We start from the raw sequence: 24,489 nt of genomic DNA on the forward strand, positions 1-24,489 counted from the left end.
CCATAGAATAAATGTCTTTATTCATAAATGAAGTCAAACTATACATCCACCTAAGGAAGAAATTTCATTTCTTTTCTTTTCTTTTTTTATGTAAAAATCATACAAATCAGTATCTGTGTTACAAATGATAAATAATACATTGAAAACATTGTTAAAATTGACACTTAGTGTAAACAACACATAGACATAAAATTATGTTTTGGTCATTCACTGTTTTGTTTTTTACCCAGACTTTTTTTTTTTTTTTACAAGTTGGCTAAAATACTGGTCTACATGCTGTGAGATTGGTGTTTTATTTCAAGCACACAGACTTATATAATCCAGCATTGTATCATCAGTTACTGCAAAGTCCAGCAATGAGCTGTGGAGCTGCATCACTCCAGGTTTTTTGTCAGTTGATCGTGAAAGAGTGAACTGTCACACTTGTGTTTTAAAGTGATTTCTGAATGAGGGCAGGTCGGAGCTGTTTTTCATGTCAAAGAAATGCCTTTGACATCTATATATCTTTAAATATTCTCAGTGCAAATAAGCCTGCACTACCGTCTGTTCCAAGACCGGTTAGTATAAGTGGGTAAAACATCCATCAATACTCTGTATGTCACACTAAACAGTGCACTGTTGTCCAAATATCTAAAACATCGACACCATACATTGAAGACAAAAAGAAAATATACAAAATTCTAGAGTCAAATGCTCTGTACATTATTATGAACCCATTAGTGTGACTCAAAGTCTTTATAAAAGAAAATGTTGACAGAAAACATTTATCTCCTTTTGATTGATTGTACTGTTTTTAAGGAAATCCATCCTTGCAAAATCACATTTAACACAAAATTTTAATCATTACTTTAAAAAAAGATATTGCCTAAAAAAACCCCAAACTGTAAATTAATGAATTATATAATATTCCCTTTTGGGATCTTTTGGTACATTGTACAAAAACAAATAAACATTGTGCATACAAATTAACTGGCTCCATTCTTGAATCAGAAACAATTTTGTGGTTTATAATTTTATGAGGTTACAACCTAGTTTAGTGTATTTCAGTATATGAGTTTAACCTGTCCGCTTTATGAGGTGTACATGAAGAGGAAGTGATTTGCCTTTACAAACTTGAACCTGTGGAAATTTCAGACAGAACCATGACTAAGGTGTGCGTGGCAGAGACACAGCCCCATGTAAATGAGAACAAATGGCAAGTGCTCATCTTATCAAAGTGCTTTGTAAAAACATGAACGTCTAAAAGTACACACAGTCAACAACAGTCTTAACAAGGTCACCAGGACCACTGAGGAATTTCGACGAGGTGAACTTACACTTACTTGTACCTACTTATTCACAGCTTCAACAGTAACAGAGGCATAAAGTAGACCGTGTAATAACTGTGCAAACATTTATACAGAAAATATCTTCAAAGTATTTACAAATACAAGGCCTGTCACTTCATGTCTCTCAGCTCTGACAGTTTTCAAGAAACTCATGGCAGTTGCATTATGTTCAGTCCCATTGTGCTTACAAGAGCTTAATGCTTCAGTCAAATGAGCTGGTCCTGAGTCTGAAGAGCAGTCTGACAAACAAAGAAACAAACAAAAAAACAACAACAGCAGCAGTGACTGTTGGAGGGAGGAAAAAAAGCTACAGAAGGGGGACAAGAGGTTCACAAACCAGGCTCTCCAAATGTCCTTCTACACTCCATGACCCCTGCTCCAGGGGGCCGGTCACAGTTGTGTGTCAGTTTAACCAGGTTGGGGGTGAGGCGATCGTATGCCAGCTTGTACTCGCGATCGAAAGCACCTGCAGGAGAGATAATGGTAAGTTAAGAATCTGTCAGCACGCTTTCTTTATATAAAATCTTTTATATCCATTAACTACAAACAGCAGGCATTTGAGAATATCGGCAGAAGAATCTACAGTCTTCTAGCTAGCTGTTCTATTGTAGATAGTCAGAGAAATGCTTTGGATAATGTAAGGTGGCACTAAAACTGTGTTATGTGGATATATTCAAACACTTTAATCTTATACTTTGTACAGAGTACAAATGAGGCTAGTGTATTGCATCCAAGATGGCTGTTTACACAAAACTTTGTACAGGATATGTGAAAAAAAGAAGAAAAAAACCCACCTGATGGAGTTACACAAAATGTCAGGGCATCATTAAAGCCATCAAGAGTCATTATTACATATTTGGGCAAAAGCAGTGGACTGACATTTCCAGTCCTGCTAAAATAACTAAAAACTAAAATATCCATGCTCTGAACTTACTGATATTAATGTTGTTCTTCCCCAAAGCCACCAGAGCAAGGAACAATAACTCTCTGTAGAGACTCCTTTTTTGAGAGAGAAAAGAAAAGAAAAGCAATGAGATTTTCCATTCATATGATTTTGCCGGTGTAATTTTACTCATCACACACCTCTTTATTTACTTACCTCTGTCTTTTAAAACCTAACTCAGGCCCCAACAGCTGAATGATCTGGCTCATGGGCTGATGCACATCACTCTTCTTAATGCTCCTCACGAAACCCTGCAGGAGCTCCACAGTGAAGAGTTGGCCTTCTTCACATAACCCGGAGCGAACCAGCGAGTTGGCACCTGCGAAGAGGGAGAGATTAAAATCACTGCGATCAAAGGTTCATTCATCTCATTTCTCTCATTAACAGATGAGAGAAATGAAGAAACGAAGTCTGAAGGTGTGGCTCACTGATAAGATGACTTGATTAATAGGTTTCCTGAGCTGAATTATGCATGATCTACTAGTTGTTAATATGCATTGTTTCTTTTGCATGTAAATATCTGACCTTACTGGGAAAATAATTTTCTGAAGGTAGCCTGATATCACCTTTTCTAATTTATTGCACTATAGTCTGTGAAAGTAAACATTGTATTAACTTACAGTGGGTGTTCCACAGGACGTAGCAGGGTTGAACTTTGTCTTGGTGCAACTTCAAATTGTCCCACATAATCCTCACGAGAACCTGCTTGCTGTCCTCTGATGACAGCATCTGAGGAGTCTGAAGGGGACAAAATACATAAAAAAGATGAATTCATTATTGCATTGTCCTCTGTAGGCACAAGTCGTGTTATGGTTTCATGCATTATATTTTGTTAGTTTTGATTTTTAATAACAACACTAGGAGTCACCAAAGTCCCAAATAATTTTCTGAGCTTTAGAAGTGCCAGTTGGTACAAACTGTTTCTGCTTGCCTTAGCGCTTGGCTAAGCTAATGAGCTACAATATTCACTTTTCTAGTTGCTGATGGCACACGGGATGACATCATTAAAGTATTCTGCGTGGGTGACAGGCTGTCATATTTACCTGGTCTTCGTGGCTACAGTGTTGGGAGCCCAGGATAAGAGCTGGCAGGTTACTCGGCAGGTCGAGCCTTCTGAAGTACCAAACAAGGTTCCAGAAGACAATGGGATGTTGGTCAACAACGCTTGGGGAGGAGATTGCCTGGTCGCCCTCATTCACTAACAGGCTCTCCAGCTCCTTCCACAGAACCAGAGGGCTCAAGTAGGGCACTGTTACAGGAGCAGAAGCAGAGGAGCAGGAGGAGGAGGAGGACGAGGATGAGGCTGGGGCTTGGCCAGCACCCCCACTGCTCTCCCGCTTCTGTGCAGGAGCTGCAGACGCCTCAGCTGCACCGTCTGTTGTGGAGATTTTTTCCTCGGGATTGGGTGGCAGGGATGTATCCTCCTCTTTAACAGGATTGCTTTTCTTAGACGACCTGATGAGAGACAGAGAGTGGATCTGTTTAAATGGGCCACGGGGATAAAAGATGTTTTGTCTGTGTCTGTGTGCCTCAGTGCTCTTTTGTAAAAAGAAAAAAAAATGTTCCAGACAATTAGCAAGATACTATAGAAAAAGACAATCTAGCACAATGTTGTAACTGAAAATAGCCCAAATTGATGGCTTTAACTATTCAAAGTGTTTGAGCTCTCTTTGTAAGCATAGTGTGCTGTGTAAATTTTACCTGCTGTGCGGTCTCAGATCTTTGATTTCCACATTGAGAAAAGGCAAGAAGGCTGTGCCGCAGAAAGGACAAGTGCTGTTGAGGTTTGAGTCATTTGCCGTCCATCCTGCCATTATCTCCTCATCATACACCAGACAGTCACATGTCTTACAAAGTGAACAGCTAGACATCAACACCTATAAAAGAAAGCGTCAGGTTCAGAAAGAAACCATCACACTGCCTGAGCGAGCCTACAGACAAGAGTTGGACTGGGATTGTTATGTGCTGGTGCCTTACCTCTACGGTGTAATTGGGAGTGGGTTGGAAGCGGCCGGTGTCGGGGGAGGAATCTGGAGTGTGAGGAGTTTTGGAGGGAAGTGCCAAACCACCTGGATACAGTGGAGGATTATACAATCAGACACAGAACGCAAAGCCAAGACTGAACACAGCTGTCAAAGCTTTAAACTGTTAGCAGTCGGACGTACCGCCCACGGGACATTGGATGGTTTAGGGGACTAATAGGACTGCTAAGGGGTTAAATATCTGGATGAAACTAAGAAAAAGTGTCCAGCTGAAACAAAGCAGCAATTACTTTATTAAAATCTGCAATGAGTGTTTGTATTTGTGCCGCAGGTTTAGTGAGTCTGTGTCTCTGCTTGTGTGCACGTGATTGTGCATGCACGTGTACATGTTGAAGTGTGTTTAGCATAGGGCCTGTGGCTGGGTGCAGAAAAACCTACACACTGCATCATCCCTCACGCCTGCTGGCCTACTTTCCAATAGAACAACACCCAACTCTTTCCATCACTGAGGCCTACTCTTACTCTAAATTTAGACTGCCAAGAAGTGTTTTCATGCAAACCTGCACAATGCTGCAGTTATAATGAGCTTGTAACAACAAAGCTTTAAGCCATGAGTTTTTTAGATTAGAGCTGCTTCTATCAGGAAAGGGACCTGATTTAATTGACTTTGTTGATCATCCAGTGTAAGTATCAGTAACGTTGTAAAATAACAATGTAACACACGAAAATAAAAGCTTCACTACAACAATATTTATTAAAAGATGTGGAACGAACCAGAAAAGGAGTTGTGTCTGAACACTCTGTTTGGGGTGCCAGGGCTGCCCAGGTTAGTATGATGATGCCCAACGGGGCTTCTCCTGACTCGGGACACGCTACCATGCTGTGGGGATGTAAATCCATCTGGATCTAGACAGGAGTCATTATCAAGCAGCGAGGAGCAATCGGCCTCTCCTGAGGTCAGTGAGGACACACTCATGCGGTCACAGTTTGCGTCCTGCAGGGGGCAAAAAAGAACTGTAACTAGATTTCATCCTAGAGCCAGTAATCCCAAATATGCATGAATTATTTATATGTTAAAAAAATTCTAACCTGTGTTAGTGAAGTTTGAGAGGACAAACGAGAGTAGAGACGACTAGCTTTCTCAGCCACACCCTTTCCTGCTGATATAACGCTGCTCTTGAAGATGTCGAGAGTTGGGGTGAACAGTGTTTCCATGGAGAACGATGAAGTGGAAGGAGTGGGTGATGACGGTGAAACCAAAGAGGGAGGCCTCTCTCTGTCTTTGTTACAAATACCAAGAGGAAGAGATGGTGACTGCCTCAGCCTCTCCTTTGTTTTGGCAGGCAGTGGGAGGTGTGTAGTGGATCGAACTAGGGTTGAGGATTGCGGGGAGGAGTGGGGAGAAGAGGCTGAGCGGAACAAAGGGCTTGAGGGGTTCTGCAGGTCCATACTGGGCGTGCGGCTGCTCAAGGGGCTGCTGCCATTATTCATGTACGTTTCAATCTCCTCGGCCAGGTTGCGCCTAGAGTTGGATGCACTGCTGTTGTCATGGTCACATTCCTGTACGGTCGCTGTTGCCATCAGCGACAGGGGATCAAATCCCATCTCAATACCTGTCCTCCTCACTGTCCCGGCATTGCAGATAACGCCGGCCCTCTCCACTGGGTGTTTCTGTTGATCAGTCTCTGTGACCTCTTCCTCTACTTCATGCAGTCTGTCAGAAGCAAGGTGAAGCTGCTTTGATGTACTTAGAATGGGGACACTGAGCCTCAGAGTTCCCTGTCCACCAGACAAGTCCAGAGAATTTGGCCTCTCTGCCTTTGGCAAAGCTCCACTCAGAAGAGTGTCACTAGATGGACTGGAAGCCAGCCTGAGGCCACTGCCTGTGACAAAAACACATTTAAAAGCATTCAGCTGAACGGTACATAGTGGTTATACGCAGTAATAAAACGACTTCTTGAGAGTCTGCTTTATAAATAAAACATTGCTGTGTTAGCATCTTTTGATTTGGAGGCGCTGGGAGAAAGAATGGAACCTCCACATCAAACGCTGCAGTTTTGAACAACATTTAGATTGAGAATGAACACTAAAAGGCATTTTTGTGCGTTTTTGGCTAGTCCACTGAAATCTGTGGCATTATTGTGCTCTTGCATTATTCTAAAAAATCCTGTTAGATTTGAATGAATTGTTGCTGGTGTTCTACTGTTCACGCCAACATGAAGCTGCTGCAGGGACGAGGAGGAAGGGAAACTGGCAGCTCTGCGGTTCCTTAAGGGATATGTGTTTATCTTACAATACAGCTGTATTGCATTTTAAGCCAAAAGTAATAAGTTATTAAGGCTCTGATAAAATGCCACACCAATTACAGAGGACTACTGATTATGAAGACTGAAAAATTAGAAAAACAACACAAAGTCAGACACCGCATGTCATGATTTGCAACAAAATTCAAGGCAAAAGTCATCTGCATAACACGTTTATCCATCAGCAGATTGTTTTTTTTAATGAGAAACACCTAAATTTAACAGCAAATGGACAAGAAAAAAACCCACTTTACACCCACAGCCAAATGTGATACCACCGGCTTTTAAAGGCAAAGCATCCATTTTGCAGTGAGCTGTGAGTCACTTTTTGCAGAAATAGTCCCCCAGTGTCAAAGATACGACATAAAAGCAATCCATAACTCACTTGACTTGACTCCTTTGTCTTCCACCAGGGCTGTGCCATCACTCTCTCTGCTGCACAATCTCTCTTCCTCCTTAGACAAGGAATCATAGCCTTGGTCTGACTGTTCACCTGAAAAAGATAAGGAGAAATCACTCCGCTGACGCTTATTTTTTAAATGTCCTCTCACTGGTGTTTTGTTTCTTCCTCGAGTGAATTAGAATTTGTTCCTATTAGTCTCCATGGAAGCTTTATATGAGACAACTGATCAGAGAGTTTTTGCTTACAAGCGCTTTGTGACATTCCCTTCAGCATGAAGCACACAAAACACCCAGAATAGAAAAGCAGGGGCACCAGAAAAGGAACAGAATATTTTTATAAAAACTTCATTAAATTCACAAGGTCAAATAGCAGGAGACAGTACAAACCTTCTCCACTGTGCTTGGAGTATTTTCAAAGAATTTGTTCACTTTCAGTAGTTTGATGAGACAAGTTGTGCCAGATGATATTGTTAGCGCAAAAGCTTTGGTCTTTTCAGCTTTGGTACTTGTCTTAGCTGCGAAGATGTGAGCTTACAAAAGAAACATGCCTACCTAACGCTATCCAACATAATACAATTTTCCCCAACCCCACCCATGCCTCCACCACCACATAGTACAGAGCAGACTTTATGTAAGTGCTTGTTTCTTGGCTTTTACATTTGCATTTTCCCCAATCACTTAAAATGTAATTTGAATGCAATTTGCCTTTAATGCATAATTCAAAGATTTATTATATGTATTTATTTATGCTTTTGACTGGGCTGGTTTAAAAGCAGCAGAAAGTTTTAAAAGTTATATTTAAAAGCAAGAGTAAGAAAGCAGCTACACAACAAACTGCCACCACATCTCCATCTACGTTACGCCTTCCTTCTCTTATCCATGCCTGAATGGACCCTACCACCAGCCGAGGGCGGGCAAGCCGAACAAAAAGGACATAAAATGTAAATAAATAACAAAAGGTATCACCTGTTATTTGCTTACATGCTGAAAGGTACCTATAATACGGCACATGCAGCACACATATTGTATATCTATGTATTTAGCAGAGTGCCTTTGACTACACATCCCCTTTATTCCCTATTGCTTTCACACCATTAAGTAAATAATCAGGGATCAAACTATCCTTGATCCTTGCACCTCACCATCCATAGCATCTAACCACAGAGGAAAAAACAAGACACGACACAACCACTAAAGAGATTTTCGCTCTGATTACCTGGCATAATTCCATAATATCAAAATAAACAACAAAAACGTCTCTCTGATATAAATCAAGTACATCAGGTATGGGAAAAACCAACAGTGAAAACGGTGAACCTTTCATCACACCTTAATACTGGAGTCTTTCATATATTAGTTTGTGTAAAAGGACTGAGAGAAAGTCAGTGCAGATGAATAATTAAGGTTTGAGATTCATGATGTTCTGCCACTTTTAAGGCAGTTAATTCAATCACATCCCATAAATCAGAGACACATGAGGGAAAGTAAAAGGCTGCACGTAAAATAGATGGAATGAGAACGACATAGGGCAGTAGCTCTCTACCTGTACTAAATCCATCATCGCTGGAGTCCATTTTAGTGAAGTCGGTGTCGATGGAGGTGCGCTCAGCAGAGTCATTAGCGCTGTCCAAACTGCCATGGCTGACTGTGTCTAGATCGCTGCCGTCTAAAGGGAGATAAGAGCAGAGAGAAAGGGGATGAGAGAGGCTTCACAAAAGACAGACTACCAACAGGATTATGAAACCAGAGCTGCACTCACACTATATATGAGCGATGTATAAACCCTCACTGAACTGTGTTGCAATCATTATCATCTGCAGCAAACGCAGGAATGTTCTGAGTGCCACAGCATCAACCAGCGCTATAAGATTTATCTATTTTACCTCAAAGTGAAGAAAAGTGAACGAAGCTTGCTCAAGACCGAAGATGCACTTAATATGATCGTGTTTTTATTTTGGGAATTTAAACGTTTAAAAGTTAAAATATGTGCAGCTGGGAAAAATGTCGTATCAAATGGTGTAAAGCATTACTTTTTCATTAAAGCCTATCACTCAATATGTCATTATGGTAATGAGGGTCTCTGCGGGTTGTTGTGGGAATTTGAGACTGAGATCAAAAGGAATCTGTATACTTTGACTGCCAGGGAGGAAAACCTCTTCACTTTGTGTAAAAGGTTTCAAAAAAAGCAAGGTAGGGAACCAGGATCAGACTATGTCGCATGAATTCATAAAGCAATTACAGTAACTAAGAAGAAAATACACGATTGATGAAGTCAGGAGTAATTTTCTGTAAATTTGATGCAGTCCAAAACATTTTAAAGCCTCACTGGGATCGAGTGTAAAGCAGTCACTACTAGTTCTACTTTTGACTACAGAACTGCCTTAATCGGAGTTCTAAGGAAACATTCCTCAGAGATGTTATTTGACATGATAGTATCACACAGTTTCTGCAGATTTTTTGGCTACACATCCATGATAAGAATCTCCCATTCCACTAGATCCCAACAGTGCTCTGTTGGATGGAGATCTGGTGACTGTGGCTGCCATTTGAATACAGTGAACTCACTGTCATGTTCAAGAAAGCAATTTGAGATGATTTGTGACACAGCGTGTTATCCTGCTGGAAGTATCCATCACAAAATTGTTACACTGTGATCATAAAAGGATGAAGATGGTCAGCACCAATACTCAGGTGAGCTGTGGTGTTTAGGTAACATTTAGATGTTACTAATGGGCTCAGTTTGCCAACATACCCTCCAGCCTGAACCGCTAATACAAGACAAGATTGATCCATGCTTTTTATTTACAAGAGGAAAAAGTAGTTTTCACTAGAGGCAAGAATATGATGTGTGTGATCTATGTAACCGCCCAGGAAAGCATTCACAGAGAATTACTGCTCTATACAAAATGTTTGGCCAGATGTTTGTGGAAGTGCTGTAGTTGAATGAAAAAAATATCTGTATGTTTTGTTTTGTTTTTTCACCAAAATATATGTAATTGGGTTGTTACAGACAGTCACATAATCAGGAATTTAATTTTTCCTTACCTGAAAGATGAGGATCTCTTTGGGAGTTCCGTTGTTTCCTTCCTGCTTGCTTGAACTGGAGCACACCGAGGAGCACGTTCCTCAGCTTTCCCCATAGAAAGTAACCTCCCCTGGTGGTCGATGGCCAGGTGCTCTCTAATACCGCCTGGAGAAGAAATACAACATATTTTAAGATTTAAGCTCCCATCTCAATCCAATATGCAAATTGCTTACATTTTCTTAGTTGTATTGTTAACGACCGATAGCACGCACCTTGTTATAGTACCCATATGTGATAGCATTGGGTTGAACTCCAGCTTTCTTCATCTCAAACAGCACCCTCACAGCCAGGACTGGCTGGCTGTACTGTCCACACAGCTGCAGCAGCACACGGTAACAAACCTTGGAGAAAAAAACACGTTAACACTGAAAATGTGCAGCGTCGTCTTTTCTGAATCATATCGGCAGATCTGTATTGTTTTCTTATCCAGAGCAGTTTCCTACCTCATCTGGAGCCTGCAGCTTTTTGTCCTGCATTTTCCTCAGCACATCATAAGCCGTACGCAGCGCTCGCACCTTGGAGTGGCAGTTGCCAACAAATCCTGGCAAGCAGATAAACCACAGGCCGTAGCAGTGGCGAAGCAGACACTTGGACCACATCTGAGGCATAGATGAATACGTTTTGGCCATCCTTTGAGCTGATTTGATCTCCTAAGATGAAAAAGATCAGATGTAAATGTGATTCATTGTCTATTAACAACCAGATTTGCATTTTGGATTCACATTCATATCCTTACACATGATTATGGAGAATAGGTACAGCAGTAAATGTGACATTAATTTGAACATATTTAGGTTTATCTTTGTTCATGAAAGAAACCAAATTGACATGAAGATTCTTAAGGACCTGTTTAGAGCGTCTAAAGATGGCTGTGGGGCTGGCTGGACTGCTGTGGCGTGAGGCTATGCCTGCCGATGAAGGACTTGCTCCCTCCAAAGGCTCCAGAAGCTCAGCATTTAGCACAGGAAATGCAGAGTAGCTGCAGAAAGAAATGTATACTCCCTTATATACAGTTACATAAGCTAAAAATAGACATGGATTGCTCATAAATGCTAGCAAGCTGAGTTATTCCTACAACAGTTTGGTTTTTCCCTGAGGCACCAACATAAGAATCCAAAAGTAATGTGTTACAGCTCAAAATAACCACACAGCCCTGTGGCAGTGACAAAGTCTAACAACGGAAGCAGTTTATGAGTCTGTCCTTTGGGAGCAGCACCCAGTGTCAGTGAAAAGTGCTGCTCGAGCATACAAGACAGAGTTTTAAAAAAAGAAACCCCCTGTCTTGCCTCTCTCATTTAGAGAGTCATCTGCAGTGTGGTACCTATAGCACAGAGGATGCTCCTCTCCCTGCGATGGCGGAGGCAGCTCTGGAGGGTTGATGTAGACTGTGTGCTCGCTGCGGTGCGATTCATCCAGTTCGATCAGTCTGGCGTCCTCTGGTCGCTCACTGTCCATCTGGTTTGCAAGAGAAACACAAATTCAGCAGCTGTCTTCATCTTTCCTTTTAGCTCTTCTCTAAACACAAATCTACAAGTGCTAAAGCTTTCTGGAAGCATTCAGATCCGACCAGATATCAGGGTCAGTGAGGACACAAAGATGTCAGTAATGAACCAGCCTGCATCAGAAATATGGCTTTTGCTCCAATTGCAGTTAACTACAGTCCACTACCGAATGCTTGATCCCGTGAATTCTCCAAGACCGAATTAATCTAGGCTGCAGTGACCTGGACAAAATTGATGCCATGTTACTCTAGGGACATGAAACCATTTAACTGTACAGCTTTGGCAGCACTACTTGATACTTAACTGCCACATTTGCTTCAGCTCCAAATGGACTTATCTGCTGTCTGGAGAGAAGCTTTCAAAGCCTGCCTGCATGCCTTTCTGAGAACAACAGCAGGAACAAAGAGAAGCCGAGCAAAAGCATACATGCTCCTTTTTTAAAGAAAATCAGCTCTGAATAGTTTCCTGGGACATTATAAAAAGCCTACTGAGCTGATGTGCACTCACTTGGCTTGTCTGAATCGATTACCAGCTTATCTCAGGCATGAGTTTCACAAAAACGTTAATATTATGGCAGCGGCTGAATAGTTCCCCGGTGTACTGGATTACAGGGTTTGTTCCACTCAGTTGAGTGGATGATTCAGTCACCGGACCCTCACTGACCTGTTTGCCCTCACTTCAATTCTGCTCTGTGTTTCTCTGTTTGTTGCCCTTCCTCTTACACCCGAGAGCTCTTTCTCAATCACGCAGTTGTTGTCAACCTCAGCAGCAATGACGCTGTATGAATCAAGGCTTCCACTTCTCAATAATAACCACAATGACCATTAATACAGTTCAAACTCTTCAAGCAGGATGTAAACGTGACTTCCTGATTGCACAAGTGTACTAGCACAGAGGAGGCGGATGTTTTAGTGTTTTTGTGCGAGGGTGTGACAAAACAAGTTGTCAGTTTGTGTTCATAAAATCTGTCAAGTCTACGAAGAATTAGCACAAACTAATAATCAGCACATCCCACGGGATTTCAACAACAACAACAACAAAAAGGATAATGCAGATTTCTGACATCTAATGCACGTCATCACATTAAAGACATTTTCTTTCTAGCCCTCTGTTACACCACCTTGATTTATTCAAAATAAGTGCACATAAATATAATGTATATAATTAAATCCTTTGATTGGGATCAATGTGGGAAAATGTTAAAAATATTTTATTTAAACAGCAGCATAGGATTGAGTAACTTACCTTTCCTCCACTGGAAAATAACTGATAGGCAGGGACCGTAACGACAAGCAAAGGAGAAGAAAGAAATGACAAGAAGGCAGAAAATCAGAACAGCAGAAGAAGCAAAAAGAAGACAGAAAACATCTTTAAAAAGAAGCAGACAATAAAGTTGATGGAAAAGCTTAGAGCTGATCTTACAAAGAGGCCCAAGAGATGTGCTGAAGTGTTAATTACTTTTTGTTTATTGCCTTTACTTCCTGTTAATTGCTTTTTCATTCTTTTTGAAAATTAAATAAAGTCCAAAAAAGGTCTTAATTTAGAGGACAGTGCGTGATTAATTGTTCCTCTAAATGTTTCTGCTTCTTTTTTAGAGAATTTCTGCCAGCAGTCAGAGGCCAGACTAAATATCGCTCAAAGAGCGTTTGTTCCTACGCAGCAGAATGATTTTGATGAATCATCTCTGACACTGAAAATCCATAATAAAGATTAGCTGTAAACCTCACCTTATCAACACACTCATCAAAGAAAGCCAGGCTGGCATCTTTATCACTGACAAAGGAGCACTCTTCTATGAAACGACTGAACATTTGAGTCTTGGTCATGAGGGAGTAAAACCTCTGATGGGAGCGGTCTCTGCTCTTCAAGAAGCCTGTAAAAAAGAAAACGAAATTATTTATTGAAAATCTTAAAAAGTGGGGAATTCATATCCGTCTCATGATTCTAAATCATTGCATTTACTTGTCAAGCCCTTACAAAATATTTATGGGGTAAAGATGCAGCCGTAACCAACATTTCCGCAAAATAAATGCTGTGTTATGAAACAATTTGTTCTCCACTGCTCCTCTTACATAATAGCACACAGATGTGCAGGGACATTGTGCTATTAATCGCAGTGGCCTCTCTGACTTGTCATCCAACCCTAATTTCCACCAAGGCTTAACATAAATCACAACAGTCATTATAGCTCTGATTTGAGGCCAGCTTAGCAGCATTCAGACCTTAACCCCGCGACTTACCGCACTGAATCACAGAGGGAGGGGAGCCATGACCTGTCAGCATGGTTTGCCGTGACTTAGTATGGTGAATATTACTGGCTGAGAGTGACACATACCTTGGATGTCAAAGAGGGAGCTGGCATCAGTGGTCTTCTCGGACGGGGCTTGGGTGATGGGCAACAGATAGGAACGGTAGCCTCGCAGGATGGCAGCCATGAAGCGCAGGAAGGCCTCCTGGATCTCGAGCTCTAGTGTGTGCAGGCTTTTTCCACTTTCAAGCTCACAGTCGGTCACTGTGTGATCCATCTGCACATCTTCATGGTTTAAATGACCACCTGTGGGCACACAACAGCTGATGTTTTAACAATCCATACGCGCGTAAACCACCTGATAGCAAATAACCGGTTATTTAACCAGACACCAGTATTATTATTACCACAGACCACACACTTTTTCCACAAGGAAAGAAGTATTAAGTACAGCACTCAAGACTGGAGTAAAAGTGAGACTGTCAAAGTCAAATTATGTATAATACTCTGATTTTCACAGCAGACCTAGTTAAAAGAAATGCAGAGACCGACTTGCCAACAGGTATAAAGCTAGCAAAAACAGACCACTTGGCATGATGTCGCAAGCAAATTGTTCCTGTCTAGACCAGGATTCATGATGTCATGTTGTTCAAACACCACAGCGAAGATCTAGATTTTATAAGAGGCAGGACATAACAGTTCATTTTTGCATAATTTAAAAGATTTTTAAATTAAATAGAAATAGAATAATAAAAACAATAATCTGAATAAATCACTAATGAAAGAATACCATATATGGAATAAGAGGAAGGGTGAGGATCAGTTAAAATACCATAAATGGCGAATGATACATGGTCAACATGCTCTTCTATAAAAGAACTAATCATTGCACTATTTTATTAACGGAACAGTGAGTGCATCCTGTCAGTTTTCCTGTAAAGCTGCCCATAGAGGCTGACTCAACAGACTCATGTAGCCTAAGCAACCAAAATTATTCATGAAACCACTTAGAGGATGACACAGCATCAGACTGGACTCACCCTCAATGAGCTGCTGATAGAGCTTATTCAGACTATTGAGAAGATGCTTGCAGGCTCTCCTGGGCAAGATTTTCCACGTAAGAGCCTTCTTGTCATCTTTTCTGAAAGCACAACAGATGGTTGTTGTTACATGGGAGGACAGTTAGGAAACAAAAAAGATATGAGGGAGGGAGGATTCACTGATATCCTCACAGAATACCTTTTGAATTGATGTGGGAGACCAGTGGGATCCAAACATGTTTTTTTTCTGTACAGTAAAAATACTTCACATTCCACCTCTTATCATTACATAAGAGTTGATTTGAAGGTGGCCATCTAGTAGCACAGACTGGCTGCAGTAAGAGGTCACTTACTGGGAGATGGTGTTGGTGTCCAGATCCACACAAGTGATGTCAGCCGGGGGGACGTAAAGATCAAAGTACCGGGAGTCCATGCCCACAATGAAAGGGCATGGTGCACTAAGAACATCTGCCAGAGCCAGCGGGCACAGAGGGATGTATGGACATGGCCAGTGGAAGGGAAAAATCATCTGAAAGGGATCATAAGTAAAATTAATTACTACAAACAATATATACAAAAGATTTTTATGGTCCCATGAAAGACCTTCGTTTTACTGTCAGGAAAAAAAGAGGATTAAAAAAGACAATACTTACAGACACAAGGGCCTCGGTTACACTGGTGAGTACAGCGGGGCGCAGGGAATGAACCAGGATCTTGTGCTCTGTGACAGCCAACACGAGCAGAGTGGCAGCATTTTTGGGGCCCAGATTCAGGAGCAACGTGGAGAGGCTTCCCCCACTACCACACAAAAACACACGGCAATTTAAAAAACAACAACAACAACAACAACACAAGTTTTCAGATTAGGATTGCAAAAAATGCAAGATGTTGTAATTTTGAAATTTATTGTTATCTTTACCTGAGTGGGAGCGGAGAGGACACAGGTTGGCTCAGCATCAGGCTGTCATGTGGAGACAGCTGTGGAAGACACAAGCAAAATTTAGTGAGTTAGAGCAAATTTAACAAAGAACCCACCCGTACAAAGTTGAAGTGATTTCTCATAAACTCACCTGGACTAGGATGCGCGGTCTCTGAGTGGAGGGAAACGGCACATTTTGCATGAAGTGAGAGATGTGCCTGTGAGTAAAAAATCAATTCAGTTAGTAAAGTTGTAACACTTCTTACTTTTGTATGATTTATCAGGCTGTGAGCTAAAGTGTCTGATTAGAAAGGGATAAAATCTGTAAAAGTTGCTAACTTTTCAATAGGCAGGGAATGTGGCCCAGAGATGGAGTATCGGTAGAGGAAGGTGAGAAAGCTCCTGAAGGACTGGAAGAAGGGCCAGTGGGAGAGTAAGCAGATGCTCTTGTTGCTGTAAACATTTCTGGTCTCGTCAGGTCTGAGATCAGAGCTTGGCAGGCCGAGCTGTGAGCGCTGACGCTCAGACAGGTTCTCCTCTGGGTAAGGCTCATAGAACTGGATAGCTGCTCCGTACACCTGCACACAAAGGGCCCCCAAGATAATTGCGTGAAGAATGCACAATGCATCTAAAGGATGCGCACGCTTGTTATCCTAATGCAAACCCAACAGTAGCCACAAGTCCCTTGAGAAACACATTCATTGAGCATGTAGTGGCGGCTTCACAAGAGAATTTTCAACATAATAAATCCGCCCTTTGAAGTTCCTTCTCCCAAATAAATACACAAGTCATTCCTAGCCTAAAGTGCCATGAGACTAGCCTGCAGACTAGAGGTTGCAGGCAAGAAGCAGTAAACACTGAAGCATCCAGCATTTAAAACTTGCACATCAGCCCAAGTGGTGCATGAGCCATCCATTATTCAAAAGATGAGCTACACACAGCCGCACAATACAAAAAAATCTTTTATGCTGCAGTGCTTTCAGAGGCTAACAGGCTTTTGGTATTCCAAACACAGCCTTTAGACCACTTTTGATTCCAGTCAGAGTTCAGAAGTTGATTAAGATTGTCTGGTATTCTTAGAAATACAGCTGCACTTCATAAACAGTCTAATCCATAAGGGATCCTAATTCTCAGTGAGAGACAGAGGTGAAGCTAAAGATAGAGATGCTAGCTGAAATGAAGCAATTAAGGGAGATATTTTGTATGTGTGGTATTGTAGGGGAATCATTAATTGGTGATGATCTCACCGAAATGGCCGTAAGCTGAATGGAGAAGTGTTTTTTTGGCCACTTCAGTAGGTGAGTACACAAAATAACAAGTAAAAGAAAAGAATACAAAAAAGCAACTACGTACAAAGGTGATTTTACCTTTTCTCCAGAGGCTCCCGTTAGTACAAATGTGGAAAAAACAGGCAGGGAGTGTTTGGTGTGTGCAGGCCAGCACTCGATCATTGCCCCCATGGGCAGGCAGAACATAGGCACTGACTCTGGCAGTGGAAAGGACTCATAGTCCTCTTTGGGGTACCTACACAAAAGACCTGGACACAAACACATGCAAGAAATGTTAAACATATTCTTTATATGAATACTGATAATGACTGACACAAATCCATGACTAAACTTCCTTTTTCTTTTCACTGCTACAAACTCTGCACAGTTTACCTGCTTTGTATGCGATTGTGTTTGCTTTAGCCAGAGACTTCTTGTAACAAAGGTAGACCGAGGATCCCCACTGAAATACGGAGAAAGATAAAGTTCATCACATAGCAGCAACAATCTGGGCTGGTTTAAGTGGTTTAAGTGATTATTTTTCAGAGCTCTATCCCACCATGCTGCTGTTGAGGTTCTTGTCCACCTTGCAGAAGGTGTGAGGGGGCGTTTCCCCTTTGCCGGGGATGATAACGCAGACATCGGTGACAGCCAATGAGGTGTGTGGCTGGCTCTTTGGTGCACGGCGGTAGGTGATGTAGATGCGTTGGGAGGACGAGCTGCTGATGTTTGCAGGGCGGCCTGAGGGTGTGGTCTGAACGATGTGACATCCGGGTTTGAGTTTCTCTTTCCACTCATACAGAACCCTGAAATATCAGACGGTGTTGGTGACTTTTTATATTTTTGAAAACTGATCAAGACTTCAGACTGGAGAATGTGCATTAAAGCAGATTACAGTGACCCTAAGCGGAGGAGTTATTAGTGCTGCTGGGTGAGTAAAAGGTCAGTAAGTGAGGATTACTTCTTACCCGAGATCTGTCAGTGGAGGCTTATCTCTGCCTCGCTTAAAGCACAAGAAGATCTGTGGGCCCCTTAGACTGGCTCCATTGAGCTCTGCAGAAAGGCCTGAGGGGGTAGTTTCAACACAGGTGAAGCCTGGGGGTACCTCTTCTCCCAGAGAGCGTATCACGACAGCGACATCCGTGATAGGGGCTTTGGGTTTCACAGATTTGGGACCAGCATCATCAAAGTGTAGATCCTCCTCCAGAGGCTTGGATGAGTCGGTGAGGCCAGCAACCACAAAGTAGTCTGCTACACGAGGCCCTTTATCCTCCATCATTTCCCATTCCCACACTGTCGGCTGCAAAATAAAAAAGTGGAAGTTGCATGGGGGGTTCAACAAAGTGCACTCTATACACTGGATAACCCTTAAATGTCCTTACTCTGTATTAGCTGTTGTACTAGATTTGAAAAAAGAGGCAAAATGCAGCATGTAAAATGTACACTTCTCCTGCAGTGCATTAAATTGCATATCATACCAAAGAAATAGCACATAATGAGAGCACATGGAAGCACTTAAAATACATTCCTTGCTGCAAAAACATCATATTTCACCGAGAAATATGGGAGGGCTTGCAACCAGTGACCTTGCTATATGCCATGGCATATATGTAAAACAGAACACATGCCTCTGTAGAGAAAAAAGAAAAAAGGCGCATATGGAAACTAGAATTGAACTGTAAGTGAGCACTCAGAAGTGAAGAGAGGATACGTTGTTGCTCGGCAAGCAGTTTTTTCTGGGCTTTTACAGCTGTAATATTCAGACAGCATTTATTTTGGGCTCAAAAACATCATGAAAATGAAAGGAATAGAGGGCGCGCCAGTGAATTAGCTTGTTATGGCTTTATCACAAAGCATGGAACCCTGGAAGCCCTCTAAGTGCTGGGCCAGCTTATTGTGGTTCAGTTGAAGAGCCTGGTTTATCTCTCTCAGCAGTTCGTCCACACACACTAGCAAACTGATAAACAGCTGCCTATTATTTTCCCCACTGGCGTATGTGGGAGGTAGAATAAAGTTGTCTCACTCCTTTGTGATGGATGTGTCACTGTTAGGAACCTTGGCACACAAGGAGCTATGGCCATATCTCATCTACTGAGGACTTTGGCTTCTACTGGCTTTAAATCTAATAGTCCCGTGTGTTGTTCCTCCCTGTGGCTGCGTGATGGTACAGACAGCTAAGCACTGCTTACAGGCTCAGAGTGCAAAACTAACTCCTAACACAAGAGCATGGAAAAAAGATAATTTGTAGAAGCAAGATACTGCAGCATGTTGAGTGATGACAGAGATTCAGTTATTTACTGAACAAGATTTAGAATTTGGTATCTGACTGGCTTTCACTTTCAATCACAAGACCTTTTAAAATAATTTACCAGCAAAGATCAGTCCACTGTTTCATAAGCTTGTTTTTGAAATGATGACTCATCACCACCAGGTTCCTCCATCCTGACAGGCTTCCAGTCGACATTGTTTTTCCATCAGTAGTTGATGTTTTTTCGCAGTTATTTGTGCTGAGCCCTATGGTTACGCGTGATGACTCGGCGTGTAAAGAGCAAAAAGGTTTCTTGTTTTTTCAGATCTCCTTCAATACTCAATTTTATTTTATTGAAAAATATGTATGCATTCATTACACTGCCACTTATGCATTTTACAACGTAGCATTTGTTCCTCTATGGTTTACTCAGGTTCTCAAAAAAGTTTTTTATTCTGAAAAACACTGGTGTATATTTATTTTATTGCTTAGCTGGTCTTGTTTTTATGTTGCTTCTGCGGTTCTACTTTTCAATGAACTATTCACATTATCTAATGGCTTTTAGAAACTTAAACTAGTGGACATTATTGTTGTGTTTTAATATTTGTAATTTTATTGTAGTTGTGAACCACTTTGTGGTCCTTAAAGGTGTTATATGAATTATAAGTAAGTAAATCTTACTTACTTATCTGGCAGAATGTGATGGCTTCTTTTCTTATGTTAGATAATTTACATTGTTAGACGTCTATATGATAGTTAATTTTGGTCTTATTTTCTAAATAGGTTCTAACTATTTTAGAAAATAAGTCCTTCCCCATTAATCAAATGAACAATCAAAGTCATGAAATATAATTACAGGTGAAATCTGTTTAAAACCAGGTGAAATGTTTGCAGACTTTGACCCAAAATAATGCTGCTGGAAAAGCTAGAAGCGATTCTTTTACCACTTTCTTTCCTGCCCCAGAATTTCTAAGCAGAAATTTGTGTGTCACATCTTTTATCATATCGCCAGCTGTTCATGTGGCACAAAATCCTTTGTAATCCAGTGCCGAATCCATTTTACCTAATGACCTAACAAGCCGAAGGCCACAATAATTCTGCTCAGCTGATTCACCTGTTCTTTGATCGCGGACAACACTTACACAACATACCTGCTGCCAGTAGGTATTACACAAAGACTGACAGCTAAAAGCTAGACAGATGTGTCATATAATACTCAAAAGGTTCTGGATTAAATATAGATGTAATCTCCTGCTCCAACCACCACGACATTACTGCGTCTATTCCTCCCCCTCGACAGGAAGTAGAGGCCTAAAATTATATCTAATCCTCTCCATAGCAACAACATTAAAACTGAGCAGAGAACAGAAGGTTGAACATTTCTCACTCCTGTGATGATACACAGTCTTTGGTTTCCTTTAATCAGAATGCTGTAGATTATTTGGCTTTGCCTGGACCGATGTGTCTGAGAAACATGTTTTACCAGATGGAGAATCGGCCACAATAATATCTTTTATCTGTTTATGTGAATTGATGCTTTCTTTCCCATGTGATTGTGGACGAGGAAACAAACACTCTTAGTAAACATGACTGCCCACAGTGTTTCCCTTTTATCTGGAAATGCTTTCTATTTTTTATCAGTGTGATATCATATTTAATACCACAGAGATGACTATGGTAAAACAGATTGGTTACTGGCCTGTATCATGCACTTTCGTGTATGTGATTGTTCATCCCATCAATCACTAAGTGCATGTTCTAGTGACAAACACCCCCCCCCCCCCCCCCCAACACAGAAATCAAACTGACTCCATCACAAATATTTTGACTGAAATTTAATTTTGAAATGTTCTCGTATTATCTCACTTATTCTAGGCAGTCTTGAGTTTGCTAAACACTGGAAGTGAGCAAGTCACAGTCGCCACAGAAACTGCAATCGCTTCATTCACTGCATTTCTTAATAACAGGACAAATAAGGACACGGCGGATTTCCTCTTACTGCAAGCAAAGCAACTTCCCTATTCGCATCCACTATTATTTGCGTGAGTCACCGTCAACTGTCCGTTTTGCAGTAATTTGTTAACCACTTGTGCCATAATGTTCCTGACATTTCCCTCTTAAGCATCCTCAAACCTAATATTTTCTTTTCATGGTATCTGAGAGCATCACACCTTCTGTGTATCTTCTTATGTTCTAAAACATGTTCTAAGATGAGTTTTTTAAACTTGCATCAGTCCTATAAAATTGTTGCATCATTTCAAACATTCCTTTTACATTTGTAGCATTTGTATGCAGCACACTCTGATTATAGCTCTCAACTAAAATGCACTGCCTCACATTTTAGAAGTCCCAACTGCCAAAGCTCTGCAGATGACAAAACCCCTAAATATCAAACATGATTTTGTTTGCACCAAAATATATTTTTAAGTGCTGGATAGGCATTAAAGCCAATTTCGGAAATTAGAATGAGCTTATATTTCATCAGAAGCAACATGACCGATTATTTATCCCCAGTCTCTTTTGATATTTCTTGCCAATAACATGTTTTTTTTCTGTTTTGTTTTGTTTTTTGTTGTTGTTTTTTCAGAAGGCAGACATTAAACTTTGAAAAATCGATCCTCCCTCTTTCTGACTTCTGCTTGTGTGTTGTTGTAATTATGGCCCAAAAGACAGAGGCAGTGGCTGCTGGACAGTCCGAGTAGGGCTGTGGAGGGATTAGAGGGCTGTGTTAACAGCAGGGGGGCAGGGAGGATGGGCAGTGTGATCAGGGAGGGAACCACCACAACATTTCACTAAGCATCTGTTCCCCATGAAGCCATGAAGACAACCCTCACCCTCATCAGCCATTTGCACTCCTTATGCTGGACAGGGGGGGAGCCCTGGCCGCTTGATGAAGAAACCACACACGCCCAAGATAAACAGAGCAGAAAGATGAAGGAGATAAGGTGGTGCTGAAAATAGGAGAACGCTGAAGGGCTTTGTACGTTAAGCTTGAACCGCACGTGCAAAAGGACTACTGGGTTAACCATAAAGTAAATGGTTAAAATTAAATAAATAGATAAAAAAAAAAAAAAAAAACAACTGGCTACAGCGACCATAAAAATAAAGGGGGTTTCTCATATGCCCACATCTAAAGAGGCCATCTTATGGAGCACCGACACGGGAGGCAATGGAATAAGCCTCCATATGACTTCATTGTAACCAATGGGCGCAGTGTATACACAGAAAATCACACACAGAAACCGATGCTCACCGCAAAGAATTAATCTGAGCTTGCATTGCATGAAGCTCTTGGACAGTGATATGACATGTTTGCCGTTAATTGTTCCAAGCAGCAATCCAACATTAAAATTAGCCTTCGGTGTATAACACACACAAACATAAAACTACAAAAATGGGATCTCAGACTTATAATATTTTAAAAAAAATGATAATAACACAAAAATTACTATAAGCACAGAAACTACGTGTGCGAGCGTCGCTTGTATTTTTTTTTAAAAAAGATATTCGATAAAAGAAGAATCTACTCACATCACGACGAATGAAAGATGATCAGTCGAATATGAGTACACGCTGAAAATAAAACCCAGGTTCCCGTTGATGATAAATGTTTATTTCTTACAGTTCAGATTTAAATAAATTACCTACACATATATTATAATGTATAAAATAATAAAAAATCATTCACAGAGGGTTGGACCGACCAGAATAAATGGTGTATTCCCGAGCAGCGCTTTATCCAGACCTGCGCTGTTCACGTGACCGATTACAACCCTGACTGACGTCACTGATGACAGTGCTGTGACAGAGAAAAACGTCTGTGGTTCTGAAGAAACATTTGGCGATACAGGTTTATACGGAACTGCACAACTTCCGAAAGCCCTACCACACCAAAAGAGTATTATTATTGTCATAAGCTGTACTAGTCGCATTTTGTCGCGAATGATTTTGTTATATTTATCTCGAAAGGAGCTATATAAATAAAAACGTATTTTACTTTCTTATTATTATTTTTTTTGTTATTGAGCTAACATAAAAAAACGTCTCTGATAGAAATATTACAGTATAGCTTTACTTTTACAACTTATTTATATCACCGCAATAAGCTTAAAACGGTTTTTCTTTTCATTTGATAGCTCTGTGAAACTTCTTGCATACAAACAGGGATCATAAATTCTGATGAGCTACACCTAGTTTTATTTAAATCTACTGAGTGACACAGTATTCCAGGATTTAACTGTAGTCATCCACACCGCTCAGGCCCACAACCCCCCACCCACCCATCGCCAAAGACAGACAAGACTCTTTTGATTTAATAAGCAAAGTACATTATTTTATTCTTAAAGGGAAAAGGGGCATAGAAACACTTATTCATTTTGGTAGTGCATTCAGTATAATCTGAGAATATTACATATATTAGGCTAATTATATTAATATAATTTTTGCAATAAATATAGGAATTATGATGATGGTGGTGATGATGATACTTTATTGCCAGACAACTCTGAACTTCACCACATTATCATTATTATTATTATTATTATTATTATACAATTTTATATATCACATGAACTCATCTATGACATGATAATCAAAAGGTTGTTGTTGTTTTTTCCCTCACTCAGCTGTTTAATGTTCAGTTATACCCAATGAAAGTGGTTTTATGCAGAGTAAAAAGTTACAGTATACTGTAACTTTTTAGTCTGCATAAACCCTGGCAGTCCTGCCCTCTGCTGCCCTTGTGTGGCCATTACTAAGACACACAGTTTGGTGGAAATTCACAAATGACCACATATTAATACTGGGAAACCCCATATAGCTCCAGTGGTGAGCAATACATGCACCAGTAGTTTTAAAAAGTTGCAGCTTCTCATGGAGCCCCTTGGGAAAATTAATAGTTAATTAATTAATTAATAGAACGCATAGTTCTGATTTACTCCAGTTTCAGATATGGTATTGTCTCTTTAATGCTTTTTAATGCTTATTATATCTCCAAGATAAGGATGGCAACACTGCAGTTTTATTGTTAAAAGAAAAACAGTTATAGGCTGAAGACAGCTACTAAATCAAAAATGTTCAACATGGTATTGCCGAGATGTGCAGACTAGATGAAAAACATGATATAAGATTTGTGGCGTGAATGTGTTTGACAAGCTGCATGCTCACATTGGATAAGGTACGGTATTCATTAGCAACAGACAGTAGGTGTCTTTTCATTTGT

The 24,489-nt window shown here is 40.8% G+C and overlaps 1 protein-coding gene across 3 annotated transcripts; it reads right to left on the minus strand.

Annotated features, from left to right (window-relative positions):
• Window positions 1-2: 2 nt before the first annotated feature.
• On the minus strand, window positions 3-23,031 carry dennd4a (DENN/MADD domain containing 4A). Of its 3 annotated transcripts, XM_014335654.2 has the most exons (31): window positions 22,973-23,031; window positions 22,800-22,841; window positions 17,989-18,320; window positions 17,580-17,826; window positions 17,414-17,483; window positions 17,120-17,289; window positions 16,092-16,330; window positions 15,904-15,970; window positions 15,753-15,811; window positions 15,487-15,631; window positions 15,187-15,362; window positions 14,834-14,934; window positions 13,881-14,099; window positions 13,273-13,418; window positions 12,791-12,811; window positions 11,365-11,498; window positions 10,890-11,022; window positions 10,487-10,693; window positions 10,256-10,384; window positions 10,004-10,148; window positions 8,502-8,624; window positions 6,942-7,049; window positions 5,343-6,136; window positions 5,028-5,247; window positions 4,249-4,340; window positions 3,973-4,148; window positions 3,315-3,726; window positions 2,892-3,009; window positions 2,428-2,590; window positions 2,263-2,327; window positions 3-1,794 (listed from the first exon to the last, which is right to left on the minus strand). In XM_014335654.2, the coding sequence occupies exons 3-31, from the start codon at window positions 18,297-18,299 to the stop codon at window positions 1,658-1,660; spliced, it is 5,127 nt and encodes a 1,708-aa protein (XP_014191140.1). In that variant the 5' UTR covers window positions 18,300-18,320; window positions 22,800-22,841; window positions 22,973-23,031; the 3' UTR covers window positions 3-1,657. The 3 variants fall into 3 exon arrangements, with proteins under 3 accessions (XP_014191140.1, XP_042079501.1, XP_005928853.1); XM_042223567.1 differs by lacking the exon at window positions 22,973-23,031 and having other exon boundaries at window positions 4-1,794; window positions 22,800-22,966; XM_005928791.2 differs by lacking the exons at window positions 12,791-12,811; window positions 22,973-23,031 and having other exon boundaries at window positions 4-1,794; window positions 22,800-22,966.
• Between the last annotated feature and the right edge of the window lie 1,458 nt (window positions 23,032-24,489).

This window comes from Haplochromis burtoni, unplaced genomic scaffold (assembly GCF_018398535.1).
Source record: "Haplochromis burtoni strain Fernald_Lab_line unplaced genomic scaffold, NCSU_Asbu1 Contig_114, whole genome shotgun sequence".
Taxonomy (NCBI): domain Eukaryota; kingdom Metazoa; phylum Chordata; class Actinopteri; order Cichliformes; family Cichlidae; genus Haplochromis; species Haplochromis burtoni.